Genomic DNA, 21,339 nt, shown 5'->3' with positions numbered 1-21,339 from the left:
AGATATACTGAGGCAGGCAGGCGTAGGAAAAATATTTTTTTAACCGCTTCACCAATTACCTAGGCGCCAGGCGAATGGGCAGCCAAACAGACAGGCTGATAGACAGCCAGACAAACACACAGACAAGAACATCCAGACAGCCAGACAAGCAAGACATCCAGACGTACACACGGACATGAACATCCAGACAGCCAGACAAGCAAGACATCCAGACGTACACACAGACATGAACATCCAGACAGCCAGACAAGCAAGACATCCAGACGTACACACGGACAAGAACATCCAGACAGCCAGACAAGCAAGACATCCAGACGTACACACAGACATGAACATCCAGACAGCCAGACAAGCAAGACATCCAGACGTACACACAGACATGAACAGCCAGACAAGCAAGACATCCAGACGTACACAAGGACAAGAACATCCAGACAGCCAGACAGCCAGACGTACACACCGCGCAAGGCAGCTCGGCCCTCCTGTCTAGCACAGGTCAGGGCACGCTCGTCCTCCCGCCCACCCACCCGCCCACCCTCCGCTGCCCGATCCCTCTCACCTTGCTCTTCTTGGCAAACAGCCACAGCTTGGTCTTGGAGCGGCCGACGCTGCCCCGTATGTCGGGACGTCCGTCGGAGCGCTGTGCCGACGTCAGCGTGCCGCCTCCACCGCCGCCACCGCCGCCGCCGCCGCCGCCGCCGCCCCCGCCGCCTCCGCCGCCTCCGCCGCCCGACGCTTCGGGCCAGGCCTTGCCGATGTACTGGCTGAAGTCCTCAAAGTCGACGTCGCTCGGGCGCTCGAAGCCGGACTTGCACATCTCTATCACGAGCTGAGAGTCCTGCCCCGGGAGAGACGGCAGAGGGAAATGAAGACGGGGGGGGGGGGCGGGGGGGCGGTTACGTCGCAGGTGCTGGCTGGACTTTTACAGCCGGTGGCGGTGACGGTGGCCACACTGCACGTGGCGTGGACTGTAATCCGGCGCTGTGAAGGCAGCAACGGTGGCGAGGGTTGGTGGATGACCGCACACGCAGATGTCGTTTTAAACTTCCTTCCTTCCTCCCGTGGGCGTCGAGGAGGAACCGTACTCCTGGCTATGCCAGGAGAATGCGGTGCAGCAAAATGTGGACACATCGCAATCCGTTTATTCCAGCTTTACGGAGGGGGGGGGGGGCGGGGTAGAGTGTTGCCCCCTCGCGCAAGGTGTGGGTGTTCTCCGGGTACTCCGGCGAGTGCAAAGGGACCGGTGGCTACGGGAGGTAATGACAGAGGTATCAGTTGTGAGTGTGAAGGGACTGGTGGCTACGGGAGGTAATGACGGGGGTATCAGCTGTGAGTGTGAAGGGACTGGTGGCTACGGGAGGTAATGACAGGGGAGTCAGTTGTGAGTGTGAAGGGACTGGTGGCCACGGGAGGTAATGACAGGGGAGTCAATTGTGGGTGCGAAGGGACTGGTGGCCACGGGAATGTTCGAGAAGGGAGCGTGGTCAGGTGACGGAAGAGGACGGTGGAGTCTGCCGGTGGAGCGAGCGTCCAGAGTCAGCGAGAAGGTTCGGCAAGGGAGCGTGGCCTCGTGTTGGTATAAAAGGGGAAGATGCGCGGAAGACTCGGGGCTGTTGCAGTGGGGGTCTCCGCCTGATGTTACGTGAACGTGTCTTCAATAAAGTGCCATCTCAAGAGAAGTGTGTCAAGTCGTCACTACACAAGTAAAAGATTAACCGACGCAGGAGCCTCCTGAAAACGAGACCTATGACGGCTCAGTGTAACTCTCCTAGATAAATTAATTATCATTAAATTGCAAAGCGGGACCATGAGAGATGGTGACGGATTGGGTAGGCATTTGCCCAGCAGTGGATTGATCATGGCTGCTGCACCAACGCTCCTCACATAAATGCAAAAAGACAAAGATCCCCCGTGTAGCCTTAACAGACCGTTGGGGCAAGTGCTGTTAGCGAGTGCATGTGAAGGACAGCACGGCACACGAGGGGGTGCTTTGGCCAGCACCACGCCCGGCCATCTTCATCTCCCCAGTATTAACGTTTACACACCGCAGAAGGTACTCATTTAAGGCCGAGTTGAACTAGAGCAGGTCCAGGAAAAGTTCAGATACCACTTGTCATCAATGTTAGCCGTGGCCTTGAACTGAACTTGAATCGCCGGGTTTGTGGCACAGCTAAGCGCTGTGCTAACCACTCCGCAGACACGCACACACGTCAGTGAAAACATCCACTCGATAATAACCGGATGATATGTATGTGCGCATGTAATAATTCATGTTTATATATAGACGTATATATCGCCATTCATGTGATTTGCATCTCAAAACACTGTAGAATGTTGTAATCGCACAGAGGCGAGGAGGTAAAACCGCATAAGCGCGTGTGGGAAGGCGGCCAGAACCGGCCACTGTCAAAACAATTACCCAGGCTCTCTGTGGGTCCTCCTCCTTGACTGAATGGGCTTCTCATAAAAAAAAATCCCACGTCATCGGTGGCGAGGCCAACGCCACTGTGGGTTACCCAGCCCTGGAAAATTTTTTTGCAGTTTTTTTCCTGGATTTTTCTGTTTGCGCATAGTCACTTTAAGATGTTTTCTTGTTCATGTTTTAGTTTTTTTGTTTGTTGCGGTTGCACCCGATTCAAGAGTCGAATGGCTCACTGGGCTATACCAAATAAATGAAACTGAAAACTCAAACTGAAAAAAAGAGCTCCAATATAAACAAACACTCATTCTGATTAGCCCCGGTTAGCCCTGGTTAGCGCTGGTGAGCGCTGGTTAGCCCTGGTCAGGGCCCAGTATGCGCCGGGGCGCTCGCCCTCACATTGCCGTGGTTGATGGCGTCGGCTGCCCGGGTCATGCCCTCCAGGCACTTGGCGACGATGGGCAACACGCGGCGCTCCGACTCGGCAAACTGCTTCACCGCGTCGCCCAGCCGCACGATGCGGCCCTCCTCCAGCGTCTGCAGACCCTGCGAACGCGCGCGGCGGAAAACGCACGGTTACTCACGTGACGACTGGCTGCCTTTGTCTCCCTTGTTGCCGATGCTTACTACACACCGCACCAGGTACTAATTTGAGGCCGAGTCGACCTAGGAGCACTCACAAAGACAAGGATTCCCCCGTATAGCCTTAAGAGACTGTTGGGGCAAGTGTTATTAGCAAGTAGCACCCATGAAGGCCGGCACGGCACACGAGGGGGTGGGTGACCAACACCGCGCCCAGCCGCCTTTGTCGCCCCAGCGGTGATGTTAACACATCGCACCAGGTACTAATTTGAGGCTGAGTAGACCTAGGGGAGGCCCATGACCAGTTCAGATAATCGTCACTGGTGTTGGCCCGTGAGCGGTAATCGAACTCGGGGCGCTTGAGTTCGTAGCGCAGCGCGCTAACCACTGCACCACCGATCAGTGTTACAACTTCGTTTTGAACAACACTTTCCAGTTTATATATATTTTTTACAATGTGTGGCGAAGCGGCACAGGCTGTGCAGTCTCCCTCTCTGCGTCAGATAACCCGTGCCACCTGGAACTGTCCCATGACCTGCTGACCTCCCGACCTCCTGGCAGCGAGCCGCATTCGACGCTTCCCGTGACCTCAGAGTTGGACCGAGTGCCGTGGTGATGTCGCCGCAACTTGCTAAGAATCTGTTGGTGTTGATGATGATGATGATGACAATGTTGTTGTTGTTGATGCTGTTGTTGATGCTGCTGTTGATGATGATGATGCTGTTGTTGTTGATGATGATGATGACAATGTTGTTGATGTTACTGTTGTTGATGAAGCTGCTGCTGCTTCTGTTGATAATGATGATGACGATGTTGTTGATGCTACTGTTGATGATGCTGCTGTTGTAACTGCTTCTGCTGATGATGATGCTGCTGTTGATGATGCTACTGTTGCTGATGATGCTACTGTTGTAACTGTTGTTGATGATGCTACTGTTGATGATGCTACTGTTGCTGATAATGCTACTGTTGTAACTGTTGATAATGCTACCGTTGATGATGCTACTGTTGATGAAGCTGCTACTGTTGCAACTACTGATGATGACGACAATGATGATGATGATGATGACGCTACTGTTGCAAACGCTGATGATGACAATGATGATGATGATGCTACTGTTGCAACTGCTGATTATGACGACAATGATGATGCTCCTATTGACGATGACGATGCTGTTGACGATGATGATGCTTCTGTCGCTGATAATGCTGCGAGTGTAGATGATGTTGCCACTGCTGCTGCTGTTGTTGTTGTGGCCGCGTGCATGGTACGAGACTTGCCTGGAACACTTTGGGCATGACGCCATGGTAGTGTTCCTTTTGCTCCGTGTTGAAGCGCTGCAGCTGCGACGCGTACTCGCTCTTGCTCTCGTCCGCCATCGTGCGCCTCAGCGTCGAGTTCTGCCTCGCCTGAGCGGGAGACGAGGAGCGGCGCGGGGCAAGGGGAGGGGGGGGGCGACAATGGGGAGGAAAGAGGACGAGGAGGGAGGAGGTGGGGTGAGAGATGGAGGAAAGTGGGGGGTGGGGGCACGTGGAGTCGGAGGATGGAGTGGGAGGGTGAGAGATGAAGATAGGGGATGTGAGGGGGTGAGAGACGGAAGAGACACGAAGAGGAGGTGGAGGGGCAGAGGAAGAGGAGAGGGCGCGTGGGATGAGGAAATTAGAGGGACATTCGGAGGGCGGGGTAAGAGATCGGGACGAGAGGGGAGGGAGGTTTGAGGTGAGAGTTGGAGGGGAGAGAGAGCGGTTGTTGGTGCATGAATAGTAGGAGGAGGAGGAGGAGAGTGGGTGTGGGATTCCAGATAGAGGAGCGGGGTGCACGGAGGAGTAAGAGATGAAGGAGAGAGGGGGGGGTGCGTAAGGTTTGGGTGGCTGCTGGTTGAGTGGCACGGATATCTTGTCTCTGTGATTCACGTTGTGACCACAGTAGTCGTAGTAGTAGTAGCGATAGAAGAGTGATATGGAGGCGACTGATGTTGAATTCTGTCGAGGGCTTCCTTGGTGGTGAGATGTTAACTACCTCGCCTGGTATACACGAGGTCGTGGGTTCAATTCCGACCCTGAAATGTGCTGTATATTTGGAATTTGCATGTTCTCCCCGTGGTCACTAGGATTTTTCTCTGGGTTCTCCGTTTTTTTCCCCTCCACATTTAGAATCAACGTCACGCGTTTTAGATAATTTGGCTGGTGTAAATTTCCACACGATAAGCCGCTTCGTCGAGCTCTCATTCGTGGCCAGATTGCTTCTCAAAAAAGAGCTCGATGAGAAAGAAAAAAAAACCCAGTTCAGTTCAAGCGACGCTCACCTTCTCAACGTCGGCTTTGGTGGCGTTGATGTCGCAGTCCAGCTTCTCAAAGTTCTGCAGCGACCTCTCCGCCTCCTTGCAGTCGCGCTCAAACTTCTTCTTGCTCTGCGAGGGCAGAAGAGGGGGGTTCACGACGGGGACAAACGTCCCCCGTGTTCGCATCGACAGGATTGTTCGGGGGCAAGTGCTGCTTGCGAGAAGCAGCAACCCTGTGAAGGCCCGGCACGGCACACGAAGGGGGGTGGGGGATGGCCGCCACCATGCCCGGATGGCTCTTTCTCCCCAGCGGTGATCTTTACACACCGTAGCAAGTACTCGTTTTTAAGGCTACGTCGCCCTGGAGGAGGGCCAGGACCAGTTCGCTGGTGTTGGCTGCGAGTGTAAACTAAACTCTGGTCGCCAGGTTTGCAGTGCAACGCGCTGACCGCTGCTGCACCAACGCTCCTCACATAAATGCAAAAAGACAAAGATCCCCCATCTAGCCTTAACATACTGTAGGGGCAAGTGCTGTTAGCGAGCACCTATGAAGGCTGGAACGATACACAAGGGGGTGGGTGGCCAGCACCATGCCCGACTGTCTTTGTCTCCCCAGTGGTGATGTTTAAACACCGCACGAGGTACTCATTTGAGGCTGAGTAGACCTAGGAGAGGCCCAGGACCGGTTCAAATAATCTCAGATAATCGTCACTGGTGTTGGCCGTGAGCGGGAATCGAACCCGGGTTGCCGTGTTCATAGCGCATCGCGCTAACCGCTACACACACACACACGCACGCCACACTGAACAGAGGGGCAGTCAGAGGGGGGTGGGTGGGGGTTGGTGTGAGTGGGTGGTGGTGGTGTGAGTGGGGGGTTGTGGTGGTGGTGTGGGTGGTGGTGGTGTGGGTGGTGGTGTGGGTGGTAGTGTGGGGTGGTGAGTGGTGTGGGTAGGGGGTGGTGGCAGTGTGAGTGGGTGGTGTGAGTGGGGGGTTGTGGTGTGGGTGGTGGTGGTGTGAGTGGGTGGTGGTGGTGTGGGTGGTGGTGGTGATGTGGGTGGTGGTGTGGGTGGTAGTGTGGGGTGGTGAGTGGTGTGGGTAGGGGGTGGTGGTGGTGTGAGTGGTTGGTGGTCATGGTGTGAGTGGGTGGTGATGGTGGTGGTGTGGGTGTGCGTGTGAGTGGTGTGGGTGGTGTGAGTGGGTGGTGGTGTGGATGGTGGTGTGGGTGGTAGTGTGGGTGGTGAGTGGTGGTGTGGGTAGGGGGTGGTGGTGGTGTGAGTGGTTGGTGGTCATGGTGTGAGTGGGTGGTGATGGTGGTGGTGTGGGTGTGCGTGTGGGTGGTGTGGGTGGTGTGAGTGGGTGGTGGTGTGGATGGTGGTGTGGGTGGTAGTGTGGGTGGTGAGTGGTGGTGTGAGTAGGGGTGGTGGCAGTGTGAGTGTGGGTGGTGGTGATGGTGGTGGTGTGAGTGGGGGTGGTGGTGGTGGTGGCAGTGTGAGTGGGGGTGGTGGCGATGGTGTGGGTGGTGGCGATGGTGTGGTTGGTGGTGTGGGGTGGGGGTGGTGGCGATGGTGTGGGTGGTGGTGTGAGTGGGGGTGGTGGTGGCAGTGTGAGTGGGGGTGGTGGCGATGGTGTGGGTGGTGGCGATGGTGTGGTTGGTGGTGTGGGGTGGGGGTGGTGGCGATGGTGTGGGTGGTGGTGTGAGTGGGGGTGGTGGTGGTGTGAGTGGGGGTGGTGGTGGTGGTGTGAGTGGGGGTGGTGGTGGTGGTGTGAGTGGGGGTGGTGGTGGTGGTGGTGTGAGTGGGGGTGGTGGTGGTGGTGGCAGTGTGAGTGGGGGTGGTGGCGATGGTGTGGGTGGTGGCGATGGTGTGGTTGGTGGTGTGGGGTGGGGGTGGTGGCGATGGTGTGGGTGGTGGTGTGAGTGGGGGTGGTGGTGGTGGTGTGAGTGGGGGTGGTGGTGGCAGTGTGAGTGGGGGTGGTGGTGGTGGTGGTGGCAGTGTGAGTGGGGGTGGTGGTGGTGGTGGCAGTGTGAGTGGGGGTGGTGGCGATGGTGTGGTTGGTGGTGTGAGTGGGGGTGGTGGTGGTGGTGGTGTGAGTGCGTCGGTTACCGTCTCCATTTGCTTGAGGCAGCTCTCCACGTGGTGCTGAGCCTTTCGTCCATCGTGAACCAGCTGCAGAGAGAGACACGATGGTGAGAGACTGGATGGATCCTAGAACACTCTCCAGCGGGGTGGCACCGCAGCGTCCCTCGTGCCGCGTGGCAACAAGGGGCCTGGGTTCGATTCCCCGGTTCTGCAGAGTGTGATCGAGCGAGTTGGTGTGAGGGAGTGTGTGCGTGGAGTTTGTATGAGGGAGCGGTAGTGTAGCGGTTAGCGCGCTGCGCTACGAACCCGGCGGCCCGCGTTCGATCCCCGCTCACAGACAACACTTGTGACGATTATCTGAACCGGTCCTGTACCGCCCCTAGGTTGATCGAGCCTCAAATGAGTACCCTGTGTGGTGTGTATACATTGCCCCTAGGGAGAAAAAGGCGGCCGGGTGTGGTGCTGGCCATCCACCCCCTCGTGTGCCGTGCCGGCCTTTATTGGTGCTCGCTAACAGCACTTGCCCCAACAGTCTGTTCAGGCTGTACAGGCAATCTTTGTCTTCGTTTGGAGTTATTATGTTCTCCCCCCACCCCCCGCCCTCCCCCCTGTTTAGCATGGATTTCTGCTGGGTTCTCCAGTTTCTTGCCACAGCAAAAACAAAACCCCAATGCAATGTCAACCGGTGCTGGACCGAAACATCCCAATGCTAAGTGTACCTGAAAATTACTCAATTGGGGATCACACACAGCAGCAGCAGCAAACCCTGCTGCGAAAAACTTGGCAGGACCCTCCTGCAAAAGAGTCTTGAGACTCAGTGAGGCTTTTCAGGGTAAGCAAGCGTAGCAGTGATTGTTGTGTGTCATCCCAATCGAGTAATTTTTTGCAGGAAATTTTTTTTTTAATTGGCGGAATTATCTTTTCTAAATGAGACCACGACATAGGTCCGCAGTGGTGTCCACTATATGTACGTTGAACTTCTTTCGCACCATATGTCACCAACCGTGCTAATAGGAGGTGCGGGGGAAGGACAACGAGAAATTTGGTAGTAAGAAAAAAAGTTGTTCTCGTTGATACCACCGTCCAATGGTGAGGTCGTCAAACTAAACAGCGGACGCCTGCTGTATATTTGGAGTCTGCGGTGTCTCTCTCCCCGTGGTCACGTGGATTTTTCTGCGGGTCCTCCAATTTTTGCCTCCGCATTTAGAATCAACGTCACGCGTTTAAGAGTATTTGGCTGATATAAATGTCCACATTGATAAGCCACTTCGTTGAGTTGTCATTTGTGGCCAGGTAGCTTCTGAAAAATAGCTACATAGCTCAGTGGGCCTTACCTGCTAAATAAAAATCATGTTTAGATTATAAAAACAATTTTAATCAGCATTAATCAGGGCGGCCGCCGAATTCAAACCGCCGTGAAGCTCCGCAAGCATCGAACGACCGATCGAGACGGACGGACAGTCGAGACGGACGGACGCGCACGCGGCCCCCACGGCGACGTACGGCTTTGCGCTGGGTCTTGAGCTCCTGCGTGTAGCGCAAGAGCTCCACCACCACGGCGCCCGATAGGCACTCCCCCACCACCTCGCGCTGACCCGCGTAGTCCGTCAGCTCGCTGAGCACCGCCAGGAACGCCCGGCACGATGAGAACCTGCGTGGGGGGGCGGTGGGGGGGAGGTGCGGAAGAGGGGGCGGCAGGGGGAAGGAGTGGGGGGGGAGCAGACGGAAAGACAAGTGCAGGAGGAAGGAAAGAGGAGGAGATATGGCAGAGTTACAGGGCAGGCGCGAACAGGAAGCGGGTCTAACGTCGGAGGGATGCGCTTATACAGGGTGATCCATGTAGGCAAAGGCACAGCCCTGCAATTGCTCGCTCTCGCCTCCGCTGGCGGAAGGGCCTCCGCTAGAGGGAGCTCTAGAGAGAGCCCCTGGAGGGATATCTACAGAGCACTTCTGGATGGTAATGTTTTTGCCTACTCTTCCACGCTATGCCGGACGTCGTGGAAGAAGAGTACCCACACATCACACATTATCCCACCACCGGATCAGCCATCTGTGGAGTACACAATTACAGAGGCGGCGGCAGTGGGGGGGAGGTATTTTAGAAACTTTTGCTCCGGGAGATGGAATCGAGCCGGCATCCTCTGGATTGCAAATCCAGCGTGGCGTGCTGCATCTCTGATCTACTTCACGCCATACCATGACCCTCTTGCCCTGTGTCCTGTTCCATCACCGCCCTCACTTGCCCACTCGCACGCCAACTCGCTCGCTCACTCACTCACTCACTCATCCACTCACCTGCTCACTTTCTCGCTCACACACTGACACGCACACTCACCCATTCTCTCGCTCGCTCGCCCGCCCGCCCACTCGCTCACTCACTCACCTGCTCGCCCACTCACCCACTCGCCCACTCGCCCACGCACTCGCTTGCTACCTTGCTCACACACTCGCTCGCTCGCCCACTCACTCAATCACTCAGCCGCTCGCTTACTACCTTGCTCACACACTCACTCACTCGCCCACTCCCTTGCTCACTCAATCACTTACCCACTCGCTCAGTCGCTCGCCCACTCACTCACTCACTCACGCCCTCCTCCTTCACCTGTACTCATCCTCGTCCTTCGAGTTGCGTTTCGGCTGATATTTCTTCACCAGGCTCCTGAGAGGAAACAAAGCGGACACATCCCGTCAGCAGGTCGCAGGAGGAAGACCGGATGGTACGAATGCAAAAACCGCCTCTCGTCTCGTAGGAACCCCACCTGGCAAAGGTGTAACGGTCCCATCGATTCCTCAATCAACGTCGAAACCTTGAGCGTCGCGCTGCGTGCACCGAATCACGCGAGTCACAACAATCCACTCGTGACGGCGGTCACGGGCACCTCGTTAATGAGCCAGATCGGGTGGCTGACGATGTGTTAAACTATTTAAAACTGAACTTATCAGGTAAGGCACTACTGAGCTATGTAGCTCTTTTTCAGAAGTGACCTGGCCACAAATGATAGCTCAATGAAGTGGCTTGTCGTGTGGAAATGTATAGCAGCCAAATACTATAAACGCATGTTTAGAAATGTGAATGGGAAAAAAACGGAGTGCCCGGAGAGAAATCCACACGACCATGGAGAGAGAGACGCGCAAACCTCCTGTATACTGGGCGAGGTAATTAACATCTCCTAGCCACCGTTGCGCCCCACCGCTAATGCCTGACGATGCTGGGTCTAATGTTTCTCCTCCACAGGTTTAGCTCAAAAAACAATTCAATTGGCACATTCGCCCACGTGACAACTTGATTTCACTGGCTCTGGCAGGTGGAGTGGAGGGTTATACTGTAGTACGTATGCCGAACTTCTTTCACATCGTACGTAGCCAACCGCAGGTGCGTGGGAAAGACAACAACACGCAATTAATAATGTACCTTACACATTATCTTCGCAAAATAAATTTGTTTGATTTACGTGACTCCAAAAGCCACTAGGGGCGTTTCAGCGTCGTTGGGTGGCACGAAGGTCAGAGAGCTTTGAGCCGGCACCACTGAGAGCCCAGGTTCGAATCCAGGTTTTCAGCAACTGCCTGCGACTTAAAGCGTCGTGGGTTTATGGTCTCGGCTAATTGATGGTCTCAACAAATGCACACACGGAAAAAAACCCCATCATAAAATAATCGAGTTCCTCAATTAATATGGTCAACATTTCACCTCTCGAGAATTAAAAAGGTCAGTCGCAGAAAGGATCTCAGAGGTAGCTCTGTGATGTCTGCTTCCACGGGCCATTCTCTGACAACACGGGAGGGGCTCGCACCGCCCCTGCGAAATTTGCGAACGGACTCTTCGTCAAAGGTAGCGCGGTCACGATAAAGCTGCGGGGGAAAAAATATTTTTTTTAAGTTGTTTTTTTCTTCCACTAAATCAAATTTAGCTCTGGAGGCAAACCACCCCCCTCCTAGAAAAGGAGACCCCCCCCCGTAGAGTCTGGCTCGTATAACACGCAGACAGTCTCATCTGTCAGAGGCAAAAATAAAATATATAAATACCCTTAACGATTAATAATATTTAGGAAGCACAGGAGGAAGGGTTGGTGGCTCAGACATCTACATACTTTGAGCCAACACTGCCGAGTCAACTGAGTTCAACTCCGGGTATCAGCCACTGCCTGCGATTAAACCGGGTTTTCTCTGCGACAATATCCCGGGGGGCTGTTGCCCGCAGACACGGGGTGGTGCGCTGCCAGCTGCCAACGTTTCATCGCAAACTCAGGGACGATATCGACGGCGCGGCCGAAGACCGATTCGCGGATACCGCAACACGAACGTCGTAGGACGCGACGCGCGGCGATTTCGTTTTTCCCCGGGAAGGCACCACCAGCGCGCAGTGACCTTCCCCCCGCGTCGGCTGCCGCTGAGAATATTTCACATTGCTCATTAGTGCGCAGTCGCAGTGACCTTTAGCGATATTATTGTTGCTGTTACAGCTGCGTTTGAGCGTGCACCTCTTTCGATCGCTCGTGACACGCGCACGCACGGCGTGATCGCGGCGCCGATCAACGTGACCGTTAATCATAAATCGGCGTCCCTTTAAGCTAAACCATTAAACTATAAACTAAACAAATGTTTCTTTTATTTTACCAGGTAAGGCCCACTGAGCTATATTTAGCTCTTTTTAAGAAGCAATCTGGCCACAAATTATAGCTCAACGAAGGGGCTTATCACGTGGAAATATGTAGCAGCCAAATACTATAAACGCGTGACGTTGAGTCTAAATGTGAGGGGAAAACCGGAGGATCCGGAGAAAACATTCACGCGACCACGGGGAGAGAGACACGCAAACTCCAAATATACAGCAGGCGTCAGGATCGGGATCGAACCCACGATCTCCTGTATACCAGGCGAGGCAGTAAACATCTCCTAGCCACCGTGGCACAGATGACGCACGTTACGATAACCGCGTCGGCCGACTGCGAGAACTAAACAGCAAGACACTGAAAAGCAGCTGCTGTGCCGTAAACACTACGGAGTGACTGTAAACACACGGGGGGGGGGGGGGGTACATTGTATGGAGTCAAACAATGAATGAGGAACTTGAATTTCGCAGTCAAGGAAAGCCACCTGGGAGCTGCCTCTGGTGTCCCCACCAGTGACCTCATTTCCAACTCAGTCGGGGGGGGGAGTAGCAACTTTCCCCAATCCGCCCTGCCACTGACTCGTCGCACGACAGCGGTGGGACGGGCGGGTGGGGGGGTGCGCGACGTAGCGGCAGCAAGAAACACACGCAGCGGTTCGGCTAAAACGTGGACCGGAACACAGGATGTCAGCGGGTGCCAGCTCAGCCGCTGTGACCTCCGAGCCGGCTGGCCGGTCAGCCAGCCAGCCGCCGTTGTGAATGAGCGCTTTTTTGTGCGAAGAGAGACACAGAGGGCCGGATTCTCATCTTCACCAACGTTCATTTTGTGTCCAATTTTTTTATCGGGGGCGGCGGCGGATGGTGGAGGGGGGGCGATGTGCAGATGTTTCCATTACCAACAGCGGGGGGGGGGGGTGGCGGGGCAGGGGGAGGGAGGCAAGTCGCCAAGGCAATGTGTTTTGGCCATTTTCGTCGAGATGTGGGAGTGGCGCGGAGAGTTCATTCGACTGGAGCGTCGATAAACCCAGCGCCCGGCACTTCTGTGGGGACCGTGCAGGGAAACAACAGGGCGCCATCGATGCCACCCTTCATAACAATATAATGAATCATAATAAATGCTATTTAGGACGCGCACGTATTTAATGAATCGGATGCATTGTTCGATCAAGAACTCGGAGGCAGGAGCCGAAGCTCATGTCATCCAGAACAAGCAAGATCCTGGACAGCTGAAAAGCCTGGACAGGTGAGATCCTGAACAGGCAAGAAGCCTTGAGCTGCTGCCTGAAGGTGGATGATGGTGATGGCGCCTGGGTGCTGCTGGCGCGGGAGAGAGAGCGCTCCACCGCGCTGTGCGTGGTGCTCGGTGAGAACCAGCGGGGGGGGGGGGGGGGCGGGGACCGTACCGCAGCTGCTTGGCGTATCCGATCTCGATCTCGGCGCGCTCCTTCACGAACTTGGAGAAGCGTTCGAGGAACTCCACGCCCCACAGCGTGTGCCGCTCCACGCCCTCAAACTGATCCTGCACACGCGTCACGCACGCGCCGAGGCAAGGGGGAAGAAAAATCATGCACGCGCACGGGACTCCGCAACGCTCTCCGACGCCCGTGTGCCGCACGCTCGCGTAAGCGTTTGCTCGGCGATCGCCCAAGCGGTGGCGCTCACGTCGGCAGGAAGGCGGTGCGAGGAGATGGTGACACCCTCGGCCTCGCGCAGCCCACGGCACCTGCAGGGTTATGCCCCGTGACCTGCTGCCAGTGGGCGTTCGACACTTCATGCGATAGCCTCGAAGGGCACGCAGCCTGGCACAAGTGCCGCGGTGACGTCACCGCCACTTAGTCAGTGAATGGCGGTCGTTGTCGTTGGCCTTATCAAAAAGGAAACAATACATACATGACAGGCGACGTTTCGGGCAATGGCCCTTCTTCATAGCACCATAGATTGTGCTTGTGCACCACTGCCAATGCAGCATCGCCGAATACTCTGCTTATTTGCAAACGTTAGCGGTGACTTGCGTGACCGGAACACGCAAACTTCAACGGCGCACGTGACGCATCGACGAGGAGTGGGAGGGGTTGAGCACCTTGTCCCTTTGATTTTTGTCCTCCCGAAGGTTGATAAATATTACATCCACCGCCATTGAATAATAGATTCCCCCGATTAATATGGAGTCGTAATGCACTCAAAGCGATGGGCTCTGCATCCACTGAGATGTCCAATAAGTGGAGGGGGACAAAGGATAAATAAGTCTGAGCGGTGTTAATTTACAACCGCACCACGAGTAAACCACCCTGGTTAATACCGCGAGTATTAACCACGAATAAACCACGCCGGTTAATACTGTGGTGTATTAACCACGAAGTCGCCCACTTCACAGCAGCCGTTAAAGATTCCTAAAGATCCCGTGAGGTTTTAAAAAACGACGAAGGAGACCACTACGTGCTGGTGCGGTGTCGCCGTCCCAAACGCGTGGTCCAATTTGAAAAATGGCCTTCATATTATTTACCTGGGACACACAGAGTGACATTGTCGTCGTCGTCCCCCCTCTCTACTGTGAAACTATCAGAGAGCCTCCACTCGTTTGTGACACACACACAAAGCGGCTTCCTTCGCGCCGTAAGGCTGGCCGCGATTACCAAATGTACTTGCGGCACGGTCACAATAAAGCGATATCGAAAGAGCAACGCGGCTTCCGTGAGCGGTGTCCGAGTTACGACGAGCGAGCGACTCGAGGTCATGCGTACAAAGCACCGGCTGGACCCAGGGGGTCGGCAACCTTGCGGTTCCGGAGGCCCGCACGCGGTGGCTCTTGAAGGACCGCTTCAGGACGTTATTTATTAAGGGCCGTCGCTCCTGTATTCACCATGTGCATCGCGGCCCTTCAAACACCGAGGTCGAAAAAAAAAGGCTCTCCTTGTTCTTTTGGTTTGCCGACCCCCTGGGGCTAGACACACCACGGTCGCGGCGGTCTCGATTTTTTGCGCGGGCAGATGCGCTCGCTCGCGCCACTCCCGGCAGAAGGGCCTCCACTGGAGGGGAGCTGTAACGGGCGTGTTTCTTCGGCCTACTCCTCCACGCTTGCCAGCCGTCTTGGAAGAGGTGGGAATATCCCAGCGTTTGGCCCACCACACGCGACTTGCCGATGGACTGACCGTGGATGAACCGTCTTAAAACTGCTCGGTAGGCACACATGGTCGATGGGGGGTGGAGGGAGAGGGGAGGCAGGAGAGGGGGGTGTAAGAAAATGTTACCATTGTTCTAAATGCCGGGCCAAGATGGAACCGAACTGGTACCCTCTGAATTTTCAAGTTCATTGAGCTCGCAATTAAATTAAACAGTTTATTAAAAACATTTTTACCAGGTAAGGCCCAACTGAGCTATGTAGGCTCTTTTTCAGAAGCGACCTGGCTACAAAATGAGAGTCTAATGGCGTGGCTTATCACGTGGAAATCCAAGGCAGACAAATAATCTAAACACAGGCTTGTTTTTGTTCCATTACAGCACTGCGGCAGCATCCCTCGGCATAAGGTACAGAACACTATTATTACAGTCCTAGCTAGAGCCGGCATACCGGGCCAGAGGTCACAGTTCACGTGGGGAGAGTTCCTTAGTAACATCGCCGTGTAACGATCCTCAGGTTTTCTGTGTCAAAGCTCGACACTGCAGAGTGGCGGAGGGTTTGGGGGGTGGGGGGGGCGGCGGTGGTGGTGGTGGTAGTGGCAGCCTCAGTACAAGCCGCGAAAATTAAACGCATCTGGACGCCCGCTTCCTGGATGTGCGGCGGGGAGGTCAGAAGCGCGGCAGCCAGAAGCAGCGGGGAAGCACACGCGCACAGGAAGCAAGGCCGAACCCAGCCATTGTGTGTCCGTCGATGTATGCAGCAGCGTAGAATTCTTGCTGCGGACTGAGCCGACGAGATGTACATTCAAGTGTCTTGTCTGGATGAGCATTGGGAGCTCGTGTCAGAGAAAATGTGATCTCCCCTGGAACTAAGTGCACCAAGGAATAAATACTTGCTTCACCCCCAAGGAATCAATATTCTGGAATATCAGTGCATAGGATTTTGCGGTTTGTATTGTTTTTGTCACTGCTGTTCACCCACGGTGGCAAGATGTTAACTAGCTCGCCGAGTACACAGACAGTTGTGGGTTCAATCCCGAGCCTGACGCCCGTATGTCTGGAGTTTGCGTGTTCTCCCCGTGATCGTGGATTTTCTCTGGGTCCTCCGGTTTTTCCCTCCACATCTCGAAACATGCATTTACAGTAATTGCCTGCTATAAATTTCCACACGATAAGCCACTCCGTTGAGCTATCATTTGTGGCCAGGCTGCTTCTGAAAAAGAGCTACATAGCTCAGTGGGCCTTCCCTGAAAAAAATAAAAACAGTTTGTCTTTGTACCCAGGGAAAGCCTCGCCGAGTCTCATGACTCTTTTTCAGGAAAGTATTGCCAAGTTTTATGAAGTAGAATGGAGGGATGGTGAGGAGAGACGCTTGCTACGTGTGATCCCGGCTAAGAAATTTACGGAGTAGATTTTTTTTTACGTGGCAAAGTTGAACCACGATGGCCTGACACTTACCGAATGACGCCACGGGGATCTTTTAACGCCCACTGTGAAGTAGACGTCGCGCGCAGAACTTTGCTATTCATCTCCTAACACACGCGCGATGGTATAACCAGTGCGGCCTGGCGGATTCGAACCACGAACATCTGCAAATGCAAAGCGGTGAACGCTCCACCTCAGGGCAGCGCCACCGCCCCAAAGGACCAACATGCTTCGTAATTAAACGCATCATTTGGTGATGCTGCTGCTACTACTACCAAATAGCGCAGTTGGCTACGTATGGTGAGAAAGAAGTTCTACATACATCCATACAATGGTGCACAAGCAAAATTAGCCAATAGCACCGTGGCCTTAACAGGAAAAAGAAAAACCTACACCTTGTGCAAGGGGACAACACTATCCCCGTACAGGTGCAAACAGATGGCAATTAGTTCACTTTGCTGTACCGCCCTCTCCTAGCAGAGCCAGGAGTATGGCTCTTTCTCGATGCCCACGGGAGAAGAGTTTCGCAGCCCATCTGTCTGATAATCCACCAACCCTCGCCGCTGCTGCTGCTGCTGCTGCCTCCACTATGCTGGACTACAGGCAGCCATGTGCAGTAGCTTAGCCGCCACTACCAGCACCACCGCCCGGCCGACGTTGATTATGGTATCAACATCACACGGGGGTCGGCCTGTGATGCCCGGCACTGCCGATCGCACTAAGCAAAAGAGCTTGGCGGCTCATCGGATTCCTCCGGCCTTAATAAAGATCCCGACGCTTGACTCACGCGACAGGGATGGGTGACATTGCCCAGTCGCCACGACCTCCCCCGTAGGCGCTACGGGCCTGACCGCGGAACAGATTTCGTCAAATGTTCAATGAAGCGTCTGTCCTCCCTCCCCACTCAGTGGAGCAGGAAGACGGCAAAAGGGCCCCACCCCCCACCGCGGGCAGATGGGTTGGTGGGGGTAGATTGCCCTGAGGGCACTCGTGTTTATTTACAATACGCATACAAAGACAAAGACCGCCCGTATAGCCTTTAGCAGACTGTTTTAACGGGCAAGTGCTGATAGCGAAGTAGCACCTTTGAAGGTCGGCACGGCACAAAGCCCGGCCGCCTTTGTGGCGATGTTCACACACCGCGCCAAGTACTCATTTGAGGCCGAGTCGACCTAGGTGAGACCCGGGACCGGTTCAGATACTCCTCGCCGGTGCTCGCCGTGGTGAGCGAGGAATCGAACTCGAATCGCCGGGGCTCGGAGCGCAGGGCGCTAATCGCTGCACCGCCGCTCCACACCACCACCCACACACACCCCCTCACCCATAAAGGTTAACGATCTCCTGTAGAGACTCGGATGCCACAGGCGCAAGTGCCGTTCGCGAGCACCTATTAAAAACACACCGACACATTTGTATAGCATCATAGGGGCCCTTTAGACATGTGCTCAACAACTGATTTAAAAAAATAAAGCCTACATAAACACACGCGCACAATGGAGCTCACTGTAGCATGCGAGACTGTTTGGACAACCGCTGTTAGCGAGCACCTATTAAGGCCCGGGATGATACTCAAGGTGGTGGTGTGCCCAAACCATTCCCGGCCACATTTGTCTCCCCTTTGCTTGCTTGCTTGTTCATGTTTGCAAACTACACCGGGTACACAAATAAGTGTGTAAGCCTACACGTGCGTGCGTGTGCGTGTGTGCCTGCAGCGCTGTGAGTGTGCGTGTGTGTGCGTGTTTATGTGTGCGTGTTTATGTGTGTGCGTATTTGTGCGTGTGTGCGTGCGCCTGCAGCGCTGAGTGTGCCTACACGTGTGTGCGTGTTTATGCGTGTGTGTGCGTGTGCATGCGTGTGCGTGCCTGCAGCGCTGTGATTGTGCCTACACGTGTGTGCGTGCGCGCGCTTATTAAGGCTATAGGAGGGATCTTTGTCTTGCACGGCTGCATGCGTGCACGTGTGACTGCACTGCTGCGCATGTGTGCGTGTGTGACTGCACGTGTGAGCGCGTGTGCGTGCGTGCGCCTGACTGCGCGTGTGCAACCGACAAAGAACATCTGGTTGGGGGTGAGTCACACGCCATGATGTCAGGCGAGATCCCTTTGCCAAGAAAAATATCTCAAAATTAGTATTCACCCGGAAGGGTGCCTCTCACAGGACCAACACTGAGACTGAATTGTCGAGAAGAAGAAGAGGAGGAGGGGGAGGTGAGAGTGAGCTGATCCACATGGACTTGGGACACAGACAAGCGAGTAACACGCGGGCCACGCGTGGACCCGGTTGTGTAGCCGCCAATGCTGGAGGCCAAAGCCAGGGTTAGAGGTTAGAGGTAGGGGGGTGCGGAGTGGAGGGGGAGGAGGGGGTGAACATTCGGACGTGGGCTATGGGGGGAGGGGTGGGGGTTGTGGGAATAAGTGGATGTGAGGTTAAGGGTAGGGGGGTACAAAACAGGGGGGGGTGTAGTGTTAATGGGTTTTCAATTGGGGACGACGGCTAATAACTGGCCTATAAGGGGGCCCCTTTTGGTGAGAGTGTAATTATGGGTGTGTTGCTCATGCAAGAGGTACGCGCACACAGCTAAGAGTGTGGTTAGTGGGAATGCGTCACGCACCTAGGGGGGGGAGGTCAGACATTTGTGACGATGTGTGATGAGGGGGGGGGGGTGAGAAATGTGACGTCACCTAAAAATGCGCAACTTTAAATATAGACAACACGTTCTACTTCATTAAATAGACTTTTGATAAATGTTTCTTCTACAACATCAGAGTGCAGCGCCACATTAAATACGCACTACAATGACAATAGTTTAAAGCGATTTGAAGCATGTTTTATATTTTTTTTGGGGGGGGGGCAGAGGTCGCAACCGGGTACCTGATACCCGTACCCTACCCGATACCCGGCTACCCGATACCCGGCCGGGTACGGGTACCCGTTTGTGACCCTGGTGCGGCCGGGTACGGGTAGGCCGTGAGTCACTGGTGAGTAACCGTTTGTCACTCATTTCCCAACGTCTTGTCTCTTCTCACAATTCAAGTTCCTAGAATCAACCCACCCGCGCCTGCAACATGGCTTCATCCCAGAGGTCGCAATCGGGTACGGGTACCCGTTTGCGACCCTGGTGCGGCCGGGTACGGGTAAGGAATCAAAACCCGTTTGCGACCTCTGGGGGGGGGGGGCAGAGCTTTGTGACGTCATATTTGGAGGGGGGGGTCTGACTTTTTGTGACGCCGTGTGACGAGGGGGGGGGTCAAAAATCGTCCAAAATCGCGTGACGTCATTTATGGACGGCCCCTAACAGACCGTTGAGGCAAGTGCTGTTAGCGAGTGGCCCCTGTGTAGGCCGGGACTAGGACTACGACTACAGCAGCCGAAGAAGCAACGCAGATCGCCGTGTACCCATACCACGAGACAGACACTGCTGGATGGTATTGGTGCAATAAGCAACGTGGACGGTGGACGAAACGTTGTTATATTTTTGGTTCTTTCGGTAAAGTCACGTAGAAGGGAAATAATAAAAATTAAACAATTTAATTCTCACGACATTTCGATTGCAACACAAGCAATCGTCATCAGGTGATTGCTTGTGTTGTAGTCGAAACGTCGTGAGAATTTCATTGTTTTATTTTTTATAATTTTTTTATTTACCTTCTACGTGACTTTACCGAAAGAACCAAGAAATGAAATCCCTGCAGTAAAAAAAAATTGTTATATTTGCATGCAGACACACAGCAACGGGGTCTGTTGACATCACGATATTCGGAATAAAAATTCCACACCAACGCGACGTGAGTTTGTGTACCACGTGACTTTTTTATTCTTCTGATGAACAATTCCCCCACGATAGGTTAGATGGGAGTGCTCTTGCCAATAACATCTGGCACGCCCGGCAGTCATTTGTTTAACACGTCCCGGCCTAGTTATTGTTCCGGAGAACCGTGTGACCGATGGATGAACAACACACATTTAGACTTCATACACGGTGAGACACGGCGCACAATTGCGCTGTATATTTGTTATTACCCGAAAATGAGCAAGGATTATCGTTAGATATGTGGTGGCCGACATTCCGTAAGAGTAATATTCCACTCCTACGGAATGCGTGCCAAGGAATTCTCCCATTGCACCCACCCACCCCTCCACCCCCAACCCTCCCCGAAGAAAATCTCAAAAACGCACGGTTACAGTTGCTATCGCGTTACATAAAAGCTTCTGATCCTAATTACGCATAACCACTGCGACCCGTGGCGGTGTTGACAGGAAGCGGGCTGTGTGGAGGGAGGAAGTCGACGCCGGAGTTTTAGCTGAAGGGCCAACATCATGGCTCTGTTGTCATCCCGCATCTCCACGGGACCAGGCGAAGGATGTTAACTCCCTCGCCTGGTATGCGGGAGGTTGTGGGTTCTTTACCAACCCTGAGGGGCCGTCCATAAATGACGTCACGCAATTTTGGACGATTTTTTACCCCCCCCCCTCGTCACACGGCGTCACAAAAAGTCAGACCCCCCCCCCCCTCAAATATGACGTCACAAAGCTCTTCCCCCCCCCCCAAAACCATATTTCCATTTAAAAAATAAAACATGCTTCAAATCGCTTAAAACTATTGTCATTGTAGTGCGTATTTAATGTGGCGCTGCACTCTGATGTTGTAGGAGAAAACAATTATTAAAAAGTCCATTTAATTAAGTAGAACGTGTTGTCTATATTTATTTAAAGTTGCGCATTTTGATGTGACGTAACATTTCTCACCCCCCCCCTCGTCACACATCGTCACAAATGTCTGACCCCTCCCCCTAGGTGCGTGCCGTCATTTATGGACGGCCCCTG

The 21,339-nt window shown here is 54.2% G+C and overlaps 1 protein-coding gene across 5 annotated transcripts in view; it reads right to left on the bottom strand.

Annotated features, from left to right (window-relative positions):
• LOC144948475 (formin-binding protein 1-like) overlaps window positions 1-21,339 on the bottom strand; it is a 73,660-nt gene that overhangs the window by 20,381 nt on the left and 31,940 nt on the right. For all 5 annotated transcript variants that reach the window (XM_078877969.1, XM_078877970.1, XM_078877971.1 and 2 more), the window contains exons 2-9: window positions 13,377-13,492; window positions 9,964-10,020; window positions 8,865-9,012; window positions 7,386-7,448; window positions 5,308-5,412; window positions 4,283-4,411; window positions 2,819-2,965; window positions 560-838 (exon numbers count right to left, since the gene is read on the bottom strand). In XM_078877969.1, the coding sequence (XP_078734095.1) occupies window positions 560-838; window positions 2,819-2,965; window positions 4,283-4,411; window positions 5,308-5,412; window positions 7,386-7,448; window positions 8,865-9,012; window positions 9,964-10,020; window positions 13,377-13,492 (1,044 nt within the window). The remainder of the gene's footprint in view (window positions 1-559; window positions 839-2,818; window positions 2,966-4,282; window positions 4,412-5,307; window positions 5,413-7,385; window positions 7,449-8,864; window positions 9,013-9,963; window positions 10,021-13,376; window positions 13,493-21,339) is intronic.

This window comes from Lampetra fluviatilis, chromosome 49 (assembly GCF_964198595.1).
Source record: "Lampetra fluviatilis chromosome 49, kcLamFluv1.1, whole genome shotgun sequence".
Taxonomy (NCBI): Eukaryota; Metazoa; Chordata; class Hyperoartia; order Petromyzontiformes; family Petromyzontidae; genus Lampetra; species Lampetra fluviatilis.
Note: the sequence above shows the minus strand (reverse complement) of the source record. Positions and strands in the feature narration are given on the sequence as shown.